General features: G+C 33.6%; 1 protein-coding gene across 1 annotated transcript; it reads right to left on the reverse strand.

The window, feature by feature from the left end:
- Window positions 1-11,153: 11,153 nt before the first annotated feature.
- On the reverse strand, window positions 11,154-14,159 carry LOC127138174 (polygalacturonase ADPG1). Its single transcript, XM_051064569.1, has 8 exons — window positions 14,007-14,159; window positions 13,746-13,880; window positions 12,685-12,801; window positions 12,378-12,585; window positions 12,170-12,251; window positions 11,837-11,945; window positions 11,543-11,632; window positions 11,154-11,369 (listed from the first exon to the last, which is right to left on the reverse strand). Exons 1-8 carry the CDS (start codon window positions 14,157-14,159, stop codon window positions 11,154-11,156), a joined length of 1,110 nt encoding a protein of 369 aa, XP_050920526.1.
- Between the last annotated feature and the right edge of the window lie 832 nt (window positions 14,160-14,991).

Below are 14,991 nucleotides of genomic sequence, written 5' to 3' on the forward strand. Positions count from 1 at the left end.
TTTGGCTGGTTATTATAGGAAGTTCATTGAGGGATTTTCTAAGTTGGCGTTACCGTTGACAATGTTGACTAGAAAGGGACAAGCGTTTGTTTGGGATTCAAAATGTGAAGAAGGTTTCCAAGAGTTAAAGAAAAGGTTGACTACTGCTCCTATTCTGATATTACCGAGTTCGTCGGAACTATTTGAGGTTTATTGTGATGCTTCATTGTTGGGCTTAGGTGGTGTGTTGATGCAGAATAAGCAGGTTATAGCTTATGCTTCGAGACAACTAAGGGTTCATGAGAGGAACTATCCGACACATGATTTAGAGTTGGCAGCTGTGGTATTTGTTCTGAAGTTGTGGAGGCATTATTTGTATGGGTCAAGATTTGAAGTTTTCAGTGACCATAAGAGTTTAAAGTATTTGTTTGATCAGAAAGAGCTGAATATGAGACAGAGGAGATGGTTAGAATTTTTGAAGGATTACGATTTTGGTTTGAATTACCATCCGGGTAAAGCAAACGTAGTGGCTGATGCGTTGAGTCGGAAATCATTGCATATGTCTATGTTAATGGTTAGGGAATTGGATCTGATTGAGCAGTTTAGAGACTTGAGTTTGGTGTGTGAGAGTACTCACCATAGTGTTAAATTGGGAATGCTGAAGTTAACAAGTGGTATTCTGGATGAGATCAGAGAGGGTCAGAAATCCGATATGCTTTTGGTGGATAAGATGACTTTAGTGAATCAAGGTCAAGGTGGTGAATTCAGAGTTGATGAGAACGGTGTTTTGAGATTTGGTGATCGGGTGTGTATTCCGGATGTTACTGAGCTTAAGAAGAGTATTCTTGAAGAAGGACATCGTAGTGGTTTGAGTATTCATCCTGGAGCTACGAAGATGTACCATGATTTGAAAAGATTATTTTGGTGGTCGGGGATGAAAAGAGAGATTGCAAGTTTTGTGTATTCCTGTTTGACTTGTCAGAAGTCGAAGATTGAGCATCAGAAGCCGTCTGGGCTAATGCAACCGTTGGCTATTCCTGAGTGGAAGTGGGACAGTATCAGTATGGATTTTGTTTCGGGTTTACCGAGAACAGTTAAGAATTTTGAGGCTATTTGGGTGATTGTGGATAGATTGACGAAGTCTGCTCATTTCATTCCGATCAGAATGGATTATCCGTTAGAGAGATTAGCCGAGTTGTATATTGAGAAGATTGTGAGTTTGCATGGTATTCCGTCTAGTATTGTTTCGGACAGAGATCCTAGATTTACATCAAAGTTTTGGGAAGGTTTGCAGAAGGCTTTGGGAACTAAGCTGAGATTGAGTTCTGCATATCATCCGCAGACTGATGGTCAGACGGAGAGGACGATTCAGTCACTAGAGGATCTTTTGAGAGCTTGTGTTTGGAAAAAGGAGGTGCTTGGGATTGTTACTTGCCTTTGATTGAGTTTACCTACAACAATAGTTTTCATTCGAGTATTGGTATGGCACCGTTTGAAGCTTTGTATGGTAGGAGATGTCGGACACCTTTGTGTTGGTATGAGTCCGGTGAGAGTGCTGTGGTTGGACCGGAGATTGTTCAAAAAACTACAGAAAAGATTAAGATGATTCAGGAGAAGATGAGAATTGCTCAGAGTCGTCAGAAAAGTTATCATGACAAGAGAAGGAAGTCACTTGAGTTTCAAGAGGGAGACCATGTGTTTCTTCGTGTTACTCCGATAACTGGTGTTGGTCGAGCTTTGAAGTCGAAGAAGTTGACACCTCGATTTATTGGTCCTTATCAGATTTTGGAGAGGATAGGAGAGGTAGCCTATCGTATCGCTTTACCGCCGTCACTTGCGAATTTGCATGATGTTTTCCATGTGTCTCAGTTGAGGAGATACATTCATGATCCGTCGCATGTAGTCCAAGTAGATGATGTACAGGTGAGAGATAACCTGACTGTTGAAACATCACCTATGAGGATCGAGGATCGAGAGTTGAAGCAGTTGCGGGGTAAAGAGATTGCCTTAGTGAAGGTAGCTTGGGGAGGACCAGCAGGTGGCAATATGACTTGGGAACTTGAGAGCCAGATGAAGGAGTCTTATCCGGAGTTGTTCGATTGAGGTATGTTTTCGAGGACGAAAACTCTTTTAGTGGGGGAGAGTTGTAACACCCCGATAATAATAAGTATTTATTTAAATTAAATTAATAATATGTTTATTAATTTAATTAGAATATTTGAATTATTATTATTATTTTGGAATAATAATTATTGGGATAATTATTTAGTGGAATAATATTATTGGATATATAAGTTGGATTAATAAAAAGTCCCATTTTTTGGAAAAAGGTTTTCACGTGAAAAGGAAAAGAGAAGCGACTGAAAGAGAAAGGGCAAAAAGAGAACCAGAGAACAAGGGTTGAAGGGAGGAGAAGCTTGGAGCTCGGAAGCTGCCGGATTAACTCAGGTAAGGGGGGTTTATCATCAATTAACGGGTATTATGGGATGATATGTACTGGGTAGTAATAGACCATTGTTTTACCTCTGATTTGGATGATATATGTTGAATTTGTGAACTGTTGAGATGAACGAAAATTGGATTATAATTGAAGAATTCGTAGGAATTAGGCGTGGAAATTGTTAGACGTTGTGGAATTGGATAGGATCTGTGTTGTGTTAGACAATAGGAAGGAATTATGTGCGAAATTGGACTGTGGAAGGTTAGATCGGATAGAACTCGTAGCAGAAAAGCCATTGCAGATCTGCGAGCTCTGATCTCTGGTCATACGCGTATGGCACTAGGCAATACGCGTATGCGATGTTGGTACGCGTATGGGGGGAGGCCTTACGCGTATGGGAGAGAAAGATGACATTTTGAACGTAAACTGGTCTCTGGTGGTACGCGTAATGGGATATTGTTACGCGTAGCATACGCGTATGAGACAGGTGATACGCGTATGAGTTGAGCGAGGAAAGGCGCAATACGCGTATGAGAGTGGGCATTACGCGTATGGAGTTGGCCAGGTTTGGGCAATACGCGTATGGCATGGGCAGTACGCGTATGGGCAGAGTTGGGATTTTCCTGAACTGTTGTTGTGCAGTTTTTGGTTGTTTAGGCTGAGTGATGTACTTAGCTGAGATATGATGTTGTAGGGATCAATTCCCGTTGTTTTGAGTGGTGTAGGTATTAGTAGAGTGTGCTAATACTGTGTTTGACTATGTGGCATGATATGATATGCTTTTGTGATTAATTATGTTGATAATGTGTGATGGTATACATGATGATGTGAATGTATACATGTGTGAATAGACTGTATTATGGCTTAGAGTGTGAGCATGTGTCTATTCTTGATTATTGTTGATGTTGCATTGCTAGGTGATTAGCATGCATGTTGTGGCCCATTTGGGGTGGTAGCTAATTCCCATGGTGAGGAATTAGTGAGTAAATCATGTTGATTGTTGTTGTTGTTTGCATGCTAGGTGATTAGCGTGCATATCATGGCCCATTTGGGGTGGTAGCTAATTCCCATGGTGAGGAATTAGTGAGTGAGTCACTATGTCTCAAATGAGTGGGACTAGTGAGCTTGGTAGCCGTGCCTGGATTTGGACGGTGAGGTTGAACTATATGTTCACAACATAGTCGGTACCGCATGCATGGAGTCTCATTGCATAATATATGTATGACGTGTAATATGAATGGATGTATTCCAATATTACACGTGTGTTTGTGTTGGTATTGTTGTGTGTGGTCATTGAGTGTGGTTTGAGATTATACATATGCTATATGTTATTGTTAAGTATGATGTTTGAGTTGATACTGCTGTTATTGAGTATGTGGTCTGATTAGGGTGATTTGATGCGTTATTTACTTAACATTACATATTGTTGTATAATGCCTGTTATATTGATCGAGGAACTCACCCTTACACTAATTTTTCAGGTAACCAGCTATGAGTGAATAGAAGTTAATGCTTGGAGTCTAGAGTAGTCTCCTAAGGGGTCATGCTCTGATAGATGTAACATCGGGATGGGATGTTTGAATATGTTTGATTTTGTTGTTGATCAACTTTACATGTAAAGTGGTACATGATTTAAATGTTGATTTTTAGTATCCGCTGCGAATTATGCAAAGAAACTTATTTGGATTAAATAAATGAGCATGACAGGTTATTTTGATGAATGTTGTGAAAAAAATTGTGTGACACCCTTCGGGGCATAATTACTCTGATTAATGTGTTATTATTTTAATTAAATATTTTGGGGTATTTAGAAGGGTGTTACAGCTCGTCCAACACAACTTTAGTTTCTGCCTTCATAGAAGCTAACATCATAAACATTGAAGCATCGTTCTTCAAAAACTCATTCACTTACTTAGCTCACACGAACAACTCATCACCAGTATCAAACTCTGGAAATGACATCGTCTTGGAAAAACAGTTGATATGAACTTTGATTTTTCATCTTCGACAAACTCTAGGAACAACAATGACTTATCCAACAACCTACACTCTTGCAAACCGCGACATGATGCTTGGTTTTTTCTCTTTTCTTTTGTTGCATATTGCTTAGTTTTTCCAATATACTACATAACTTTGAAGTTGTTCACAAACTTCAAACGATCTCCTTCATCTTCTCTCTCTATTGTATTTCTCTTTTTCATCATCTCAATTTCCACTACATTTTAAAATACTCAAACTTTTTGAAAGGAGCTAGCTTTAATATGAGTCTTTTTAAGAGGGGTGCCATACATGTAAAACAACTAGAGATTTTATACATGTAAGTATTATTTATTGATTTGTTTTTTTTTAATTTTCTATTTTTATTCTTATTTTACTCTTTACTTTTATGGTAGATATGTGGGGGTTGGTTTGTTTGGTGTCAAACAAATTAAGAAAAATGGTGATATATTAAAAAAAGAATTTTTTTTATCATATCATGTAAATTAATATAATACATTGTTTAAGGATAAAATGGAACAAGAAGTCACCACCTTTTCCTCTATCTGCAGCACTAATAAGTGCAAATTTTAACTACTTGTGTACATAAAAACTTGGCATTTATCATCTCTAATTTGCAATTTCAATAATTAATTTCCCCGATTTTTTATAGAATGTTATATATATTGAATTTGGCTTTGGTGTCCCTGATGTGTGTGATAAGTATGCAGGAAACCCAATAATAAAGGCACAAAAAAAGGAATAAATCTAAAATAAGGGAAATTCCGGCATGCTCGTCGGGCAAGCATTAGTGAAGAAGAAGCGAGTTCACCCAGCAAGGGTTGGCGAGCAAGAAGCAAGGCCAAATAAATGAAATACAGGGGAAAAACTGCATCATGGTCGTCGGGCGAGGATCTATGATCTTTAGTTCTTAGGGCGAGACCTTGCTCGCCGGGCGAATGAAGATATTTTCCAATGATGGTTTGACGCATTCTTGAGGGATAGATGGGTAATAAAGCAACTTTCACCGAGCGAGACCCTGCTCGCTGGGCGAAACAGGAAAATCCTAAATTTGTATAAATAGGACCAAATCAGATTTTTAGGTTATCATTTTGGGAAATTTTAACCCCATCTCCATCATAACCATTATTTTAGTTATGAGAGTTAGAGTAGCTTATAAACAACAAGTTAGGATGCTTCTTGAAGATCTAAAGTTGGATTTGCCTCTATCGTTGGGAAATCACGGTGGATATTTGTTCTTCTTCATTCTTGTCCTTGTAATCTCTTTCTTGTTGGGATTGTATGTATGTTCACTTTTATAGTATGTTTTTTTAGTAATCATAGCATTATGTATGATCTATTCACGAATCTATATCCATGTTATCCTTGTTTATCTATTGATTTGAATCGTTATTGAGAAATACTCTTCGAATTTAGATCTAAGATAATCATTTGTTAGATGCTAAACTATAGACATAGATTTAGATTTAAAATTCATGTGAGTATCGAATCTTAATGCTCAATATTGTTTGATAGGCTGAGAGATCGTCGATTAAACAATACGGTAGAACTCTCGAAGGAAGTTGCTGACATGAACTGTGTTGTGAGCGATACATGATGATATTGATGATTGTTTAGATTGTGCATAACTGGTTGGTAAGTTACATGTTCGTATGGTGGATGAAATTTAATCCTGTAAAGCTCTCAGATCTCTCCGAAGATTTATTTATTTATTTATTATTTATTCGTTTAACTTTCAAACACCCTTACAAACTTAAGCTTAAAATCGTAGAGACCGATGAACGATATTGATATCGCATTAATCCATATGGAGACGATAAAAATCAAAATACTTACTTTTGCTTGCTGCTTTACCGCTTCAACAAAATGGCGTCGTTATCGGGGGATTGGTGTTTAGATATTGAAATCTTGCCAATAGTTTCTATCTTTTAAAATTTTGTACAGTTGTGTATAGTGTATAGATACCTGTATATAAACTTGTTTATATTGTATAGATACTTGCTTTGTACTTGTTTAGTTTAATTTGTTTCAAGTAGATAGTATATAGTTTAGTTTAATTTGAATAGTTTTAGATATTTTTGTGTTTGTTCTCAAAGTTTGTTTTTGAAATGGCTTGAAAAAAGCATTGAGTGATTATTTCAAGTTTGAATGTTTCAACTTGAATTTGTATGGTAATTATATGAACTAAAAATTTGATACATTGTCAAGTTACATGTTTAATACTTTCTAGAACATAACATGAATATGAAACTTGTAATTTGTACAAATGTCATGTCATTCATTATTTTGCAATACATGTTCATCTTTGAATCACTTTAGAACATAACCAAAGGTGAGGAAACTTCCATTGTTTACTATATGCACCGGATACCAACAATCCTTATTTTAACTCAATTTTATTAAGTTTAATCTTTCATTTGTGTTGAATTGTATGAAAGCATGAAAATAATCAAGGCATTTTGTTTGATTTTGAGCACAACCACTTGACCGAAAAGTAGCCTACCTTGTGAGTGAGTGAGAATTTTCTTACCCCCTTTGAGCTTTGTGTTAGGATCCATTTTGATGTTAACTTTTGGAACTTGTACAAAACTAATTAGTTCATTGTTGATTTTAGAGTTAATTTTGAACTTTTTCTCGAACCCTGGACCATAAATTATGGTTTGAATTGTTACCCTTACCTTAGAAATTTTGGGAGCATTCACATTAAAATATTGGTTGCATTCAAGTTGGGGAGAAAAATGTTGGTTGCTAAGAGGTTGAGAAAGAAAAAATAAAATTTTGAAAAAATAAATAGAAAAGTGAAAAAGAAAAGAAAAAGAAAAAGTCTTGAAAAAAATAGCAAATAAATTGTGCTAATAAGTTGTGTGCAATGGTGTAACAATTGGGAAAAGAGAAAAAGGTGAATGAAGTTGTGAATGTTTGAGAATTTGGGAAGTGATCTCTCTCATATGATTAGGAAATATTTTTTTTTTATATTACCTTTATATATGACATTTATTTGTTAACCAAGCCACATTACAATCCTTGAAGTCCTTGTGATTTGTGTTTTATGCTTTTAATATGATTTTTTTTATGAATGCATAATTTGATCTATATGTTAGCAATATTGTTGTGTGAGTTAATACTCTCATGTTTGTTCTTCATCCATCGATGAAGTTGTGTGTTAGGTGTGATTCATTTTTGAAATTGTGTTGCATTATAATTTTGACATGTATTTTGGGCTTATAGTTTGTTTATAGTCATGGTGTCATTGTAGTATAGTGGTAAGCATTTATTTGCCTATAATTTTTGAAAATTTGAACCATACATTTGTTTTCGTTTCTAAAAACTTGTTGATCATGATTTATTGGTAGTTACTCTTGTTTCTTTAGGTTTGACTAACCATTGTTTGGGGACAAACAAAGTCTTAAGTTGGAGAGAGTTTGATAAGTGCAAATTTTGACTATTTTTGTACATAAAAACTTGGCATTTATCAGCTCTAATTTTCGATTTCAATAATTAATTTCCTCGATTTTTTATAGAATGTTATATATATTGAATTTGAATTTGGTATTCCTGATGTGTATGTTAAGTGTGTAGGAAACCCAATAATAAAGACACAAAACAAAGAAGAAGGAACAAAGCTGAAATAAGGGAAATTATGGCATGCTCGTCGAGCGAGCATTGGCTAAGAAGACGAGAGCTCGCCCAACGAGAGTTGGCGAGTAGAAAGCGAGCTCGCCAGACGAGCTCTAGCGAGCAAGAAGAGAGGCCAAATAAATGAAAGGGGCAAAATTGCATCATGGTCGTCGGACGTGGATCTGTGATCTTGAGTTCGTCGGGTGAGACCTTGCTCGTCGGGCGAATGAAGATATTTTCCAATGAAGGTGTGATGCATTCTTGAGGGACAGATGGACAATAAAGCAACATTTATCGGGAGAGACCCTACATCCCTGGCGAGATAGGAAAATCCCAATTTTGTATAAATAAGATCAAATCAGATTTTTAGGTTATGGTTTTGAAATTTTTTAACCCCATCTCCATCAGAACCATTTTTTTAGTTAGGAAAATTATAGTAGCTTAGAATCAACAAGTTAGGATGCTTCTTAAAGATCCGGAGTTGGATTTGCCTATATCATTGGGAAATCACAGTGGATGTTTGTTCTTCTTCATTCATCTCCTTAAAATCTCTTTCTTGTTGGGATTGTATGTAAGTTCACTTTTATAATATGTATTTTTAGTAATCATGGTATTATGCATGATCTATTCACAAATCTATATCGATGTTATCCTTGTTTATCTATTGATTTGAACTATTATTAAAAAATACTCTTCGAATCTAGATCTAGGATAACCATATGTTAGATGCTAAACTCTAGACATAGATTTAGATTTAACATTCATGTGAGTATCGATTCTTAATGCTCCGTATTGTTTGATATGCTGAGAGATCTTCGATCAAATAATATAGTAGAACTCTCGATGGGAGTTGCTAACATGAACTTTGTTGTGAGTGATACATGATGATATTGATGAATGTTTAGAATGTGCATAACTGGTTGGTAAATTACATGTTCATATGGTGGATAAAATTTAATCCTGTAAAGCTCTCAGATCTCTTCGAAGATTTATATATTTATTTATTTATTATTTATTCATTTTACTTTCAAACACCCTTACAAAATTAAGCTTAAAATCGTAGAGACTGATGAACGACATTTATATCGCATTAATCCCTGTGGAGACGATAAAAATCAAAATACTTACTTTTACTTGCTGCTTTACCGCTTCAACAAGCACCACCTCTTTGGTTGCTTTGGTATGAGAGCTTGCTTTGATTCAACCAGCCTACCTCTTGTTGATTTTGACTTGTCTAATTGTTGTAGCCTCCTCTACCTTTATTGTGGAACCATTTCCCTTTAACTTTCTTTTCTCTTGCTGATTGTGCCTGCAAAGTCATATCACTCTTCGATTTTCCTGCAGCTCTTTCAGCCATTCTTTATTCATGAGATTCAAGCATCCATTAATGCTCTTCCTTTGTCAATTTTGACAAGTCTTTCGACTCTTCTATGGCTACTACCTAATAGTCGAACTTTGGAGCCAATGACCTCAAGATCTTTGAAACAACTGATCTTGATGTTAACACTTCTCTATATACCTTGATTTGATTCACTAGATTTGTAACCCTAGTGAAAAATCAGTTATGCTTTCATTGTCTTCCATCTGAAGTAATTCAAACGTTCTTTTGTGAGTTTGTAACCTCACTTCTTTCACCGATTATGCGCCTTCTAACGATTTTTCAAGAATTTCTCATGCTTCTTTCGTTGATTCAACATCACTAACCTTTTTCGAAATTGTTTGCATCAACGTGTTGATGAATCATTAAGAGAGCTTTATAATCTTTCTTCTTCAATTTCTTGTGTGCAACCTTTTCTTCATATGTCGCTTTTGCCGCAGGCGGTGTCACTCCCTCCTTCACAAGATATCAAAGATCTTGATGGCAAAAGACAAACATTTATCTACTTGCATCAATTCTCGTAATTCCGATTCTTCAGAATTAGGAGACTCGCTGGAAAATACTCGTTCGGATGATTCATCACCATCGTGTTTTGCTTCCCACGAATCGCTCTGTCAGTGCTCTAGATACCAGATGTTGGAAATTTACCAATTTCCATTCAAGAAATTCACTAAAACCTATGGAGAATTCCGAATCGAATCTTAATGAAGAAGAATCAATCTTTCTAATTAATTATTCTTCTTGTTCTTCACTCTTCACTAAGTGAATCAACCAAACATGGTTGCAAGATTTTACTGCACAATAGTAACTTTCTGCTCAATTTTGTATCTTCCCCAACTCAATTTTGTATCTTCCCCAACTGCACAATGGTTGAAAAGATACAAAATTGAGTTGGGGAAGAAAAAGAGATTATGGTTTTTGAATATGGAAGAAGAAGAAGAAGAAATTTCTGTAAAGTAACTTTCTGCTCTCAAACTGAGATTTTATTTAACTATGCAACTACATTTATGCTCTCTATTTATAGATTTTGGACTTGCTTGCTCCTCAAGCAAAGCCCGAGTACCTAATTCTATCAACAATGCAAAATTGAGCCTAAGTGAAAATTAATGTCGAAGCTAACTCCCCAACACTTCGACACAGAGATATTTCAACAGCAACATACTTCGACACCATAAATTACAATCTCAACAATATTAAAGGGTTTAGGGTCTTAATAACAAACAAAAAAATATGCACATACATTGTTTAAAAAAAAGAGAAAAATAAGAACCGAAAGATTTACAGGTCCACCATATGTGCCTTAGCTTCCAAGAAACAACATTTGGTGTCAATAAAAACTTTGACCACTAAGAGGGAAACCGGTTCAATCTATAACAAATTATTGAATTAATTTAGATTCTTACAAATAAAAAAATAAAAAAGCTAACACATCATGCATTTGACATAATACTTGATATGTATTATTGTTGAATTAAGAGCAAACAATTCATGAAATCTCTTTGAGAATTTTGAATCAAAATAGCAAAATAAAATGTAAGTTATTTGATCTTTTGTAATTATCTGTACAGTTGATTGTATGAATGCAAGGAATTTAAATAATTATTAAGATTGATATATCATGAGAACTGTTTTTATTGCATGAACTTCATTATTTTTTACAACTCTTATTGAAATTTTACAAATGATAAAAATATGACATAAATTTTCACATAAAACAACTAATTATTGAAACAAACATTTTCAATTGCAATTGACTTTCGGAATAGTGGAGCCAATTTTTCCATGGAAATTTTTGCAATAAGACTGAGCCTTCTTTTTAGGTTGAGAAGAAACAATATTAATTTGATCCAATACAACATTGAAGCAGCTCTCACACTTCAAATTGATAGCCACGTCACTAGCAGAAGTTCCTTTAATCCCATAATATCTAACATCACTCACTTTCACAGCCGATTCCTTATAATTTCCACACAAAAATTAAATCAAAGTTATTGGATTCTTAACATTATTGATATCTAACTATCAAAAGTTATATTATTAAATCAAATATTAAGAATTACACTAATAGTTGATATGACAAAATATATATTATGAATGTAGAATCAAATGTGTACCTTTACATCTCTAACCCCATAGTGTTGGTCTATAATTATTGGATTCTTAACATTTGTAAGATGGATTTGTTCAAAACTAATCTTCCTCGCATAACCTGATCCACCCTATAAATAAAAATAGAAGAAATGAGAGACATTTATTATAGAAAAATGTTTTTCTCATTCATCTAACTTTAAATGTTATTGTTTAGAGTAGACATCTAGATCATGAAGTTAATATAATTGTTAATAAATCAATTTAATTTCTTAAGTATGTGATCTTCAATTTAGTTCTTAAAATATATTTGAATAATAAAATATATTACATACCGGAAATGTTTTGATTCTAGCTCCATTTGTAGTGTTAGTGAACTTGCAATTTTGTACATGTACTTCTTCAACTGTCTCATAAGAGTTACCTCTACCAAGACTGCCAATGCTGATCAATTTACAAATTCTTATGAGAAATCTCAAATATCAAAATAATAAATTTTCACACTTTATATAATCCTAAAAAAATCATAAATATTATATCAACAAAATATTATACAATCAATTTAATCATACTCTTTGCACTCTTAAATGCATTTAATAGAACAAAATCACAATGTACAATTCAATAATAAGTTTAGAGATGATAAAATATAAATTATAGAAAATAACCTTATTCCGTGACCCGGTCCACAAGCAAGACGTGAAGCGTTGATGTATGAAGAGCCACCATTGATGGCAATACAATCATCACCTATATATAAAAGAAATTAACTCATTTTAAAATTGTATATATTTTTTAAACGACTAAATATATGAAAAAAATTTAATTCTGATATTCGTACATTAGATAAATGTCACAATTATAAACTTTGATTACCTACTCGAATGTTTGAATCTTCTATCAAAATATTTTTAGAAGACGAAATGTCAAACCCATCAGTGTTAGGACTATCACCCGGAGATTGAACGTCCATATGAGAGAATTTTGCATTGTTGCAACCATTTATAGATATATGACCTCCAGGGCTATTAGTAATCCTCACATTACTAACAGTAAGATCATTGCAGGAATGGAAAGACAATGCCTATACAATCATCATGAAATAAAAATATTATATATCATTTAGAAAAATAGAAATTTAAGTTAAAAAATTAAAATGTATAATATTATAGTAATTCTATACAATAGGTCTACGGCAACTCTTGCATGGCCACCAAGTAGAACCAAAGCCATCAATTCTTCCTGTGCTTGTGCCATCAATTGTGAGACTGTTTACATATTGGATCCTAATCCAAGATGACTTGTCCTTAAATGCTTTCTGAGGAGGTGCAACTATTTTTCCCTTAAGCTGCAATAAGTATGAGGTAGTGTAAAATAAAAATTCACAATTAAATTTTTTAAAATCAGAGGTGTGTACATACATGACTCATTTAAGCAATTAAATGGAGAGACTTATTGTGCTTGTGATGAATATGAGATCTAAAATTGGTTTGAAAAGAACCACGTCCAATTTAAACATGATTTTGAATAGTATTATTACAGTTGATTACTTGACAATTTTAAAAAAAATATTTCCATTTTATATTAATGATGTCTGAATAAACAATATTTAATTGTTCTAAATGACCTCGAATCTATATTAGGAAAAAAATGGAAATATTCCTAATCAAGATGTGGATTACTAATTATACTACCAAATATGATTGCTCTTGAGCACCGAAGAAATAACATTTTTAATGACAAATTTTTAAAAACATCTTTTATGGCATATTTTATATAATTAGTTTGAGCTATAATGGCTCTAAAAAATATGATATACTGAGTAATTAGTACACAAAGTTATATGTAAATACTTTATGCTCCTTAGTTTATTTTTAACATGCTAGAAACTTTACGAATTTGTAATTTGTTTTGGGTGAGTACTTCTTGTACTGTTTAATTCAATATTTGATTATAAAAAAAACAAGAGATATTTCTACCATTGATTAAATAAATTTCAATTGGTAGATGTAATGAATTGTTTTTTTTTAATGAAAAAATAATGCTGCAAAGATGTTGATTTATCTTTAAATAAATTTAAGTTAGCAGCTGCAAAGACGTTGATTTATATACACAGAGATATGTGAGTATAATCACTTGAGTTCTTGACTAAAAAGCTGATTTTACATTTTTAAATAAAATCAAATAGATCAAGTCAAATAAAAATAAATTCACTAGAAAATAATGAATGGATCTAAGTTATACCTGAATGAGGATACTCTTGGCCTTGCATTCACCGTTAAATAACAAGTTGTTCACCAAGTATAATTTTTTGGGTGGTATAAGCAGGGTTGATGCACCTTTTGCTCCACATGCATTTTTCCATGCTTTTAAAAATGCCTACATTAATCCATTCAAAATAATGAAATATTGTTAATAGTAACTTAAATTAACAAAAAATCATGTTTCAAATGATGTATAGATATTAAATTTTAAAGATCAATAGTAGGGAATACATAGCCATACTTGTGTATCATCTGTTACTCCATCACCCCGAGCACCATAATCAACCACATTGTATATATTATTCTTTGTTGGAGCTGCATTGATATTCCACCTCTCACATAAACAAGATGAAACAAAACCAAGAATCAAAATACAAAAGATTAGAACTTTCATATTTCACTAGAGTGGAAATATTTTGTTTTAGAACCAAAAATACTCGTAACAAGATCTTTTACTATAGTGATTTGTGAATGGGGATAGTAGTGGTGTAGGGGTTAAATAGAAACTTGCAAGGATGATATTTAATTGTAATTAATTAAGGAATTATGGATAATAAAGTATATGAGCAAAGTCTTTAAAAATGTTCTCTCAATAATAAGTGGGGTATGACATAGGGTGAAATTTTTTTTTTCTCCCTAAAAAGTTAGAGATTACTTATATATTATAGGAGGTTTTTCTGGGGTGAGGTCAAAAGTGATTCTAAAATTTCTTGAAACGTGTTAGTATGATATGCGCAAACCTAGGGGGAATATGGTTTGGGGTTCGAGATCTTCGTTTAGTTCACCTAACTATGTTAAGTAAATGACGATGGAAGTTGATCTCTGAAGTGATAAGTCTTTGGACTTATATCATATCTTCTAGATATAGGTTTCACATTGTTTACTCCTTCTTAGTGTTCGGAGGTAGATCATCATATATTCGTCTATATTCTATTTGATGGAAAGATGTGTCACTTTTGATTTCTAAAGTTGGTGGTCTTTCCTACTAGTTTGGGGATGGTATTAGGAGAAACTTTGGCGACACTCTTCTCACCTCTTTTGGGGATGATTCGATGGCTAGCTCTATCCTATTTTGTGTGAGATTTCTTAGACTTTTCACTACTATAAATATTATATTTTATGACAAGGTTTTCATCTCACCCAACAAAAAAACGAGGTAAAATTCTATGACACGCTATGTTATTTTGTTTTCAAGAAATTATCATTTATTTTCTCTGTTTAATAAA

This window comes from Lathyrus oleraceus, chromosome 4 (genome assembly GCF_024323335.1).
Source record: "Lathyrus oleraceus cultivar Zhongwan6 chromosome 4, CAAS_Psat_ZW6_1.0, whole genome shotgun sequence".
Lineage (NCBI taxonomy): Eukaryota > Viridiplantae > Streptophyta > Magnoliopsida > Fabales > Fabaceae > Lathyrus > Lathyrus oleraceus.

Excerpts from the sequence above, each read along its gene's own strand:
- LOC127138174 (XM_051064569.1), bottom strand. The coding sequence starts at position 14,159 with ATGAAAGTTCTAATCTTTTGTATTTTGATTCTTGGTTTTGTTTCATCT. Across the intron at positions 12,586-12,684 it reads AGAGTTGCCGTAGACCTATT|GCATTGTCTTTCCATTCCTG; the intron begins GTATAGAATTAC and ends ATGATTGTATAG. Across the intron at positions 11,370-11,542 it reads TTATAGACCAACACTATGGG|GAATCGGCTGTGAAAGTGAG; the intron begins GTTAGAGATGTA and ends GGAAATTATAAG.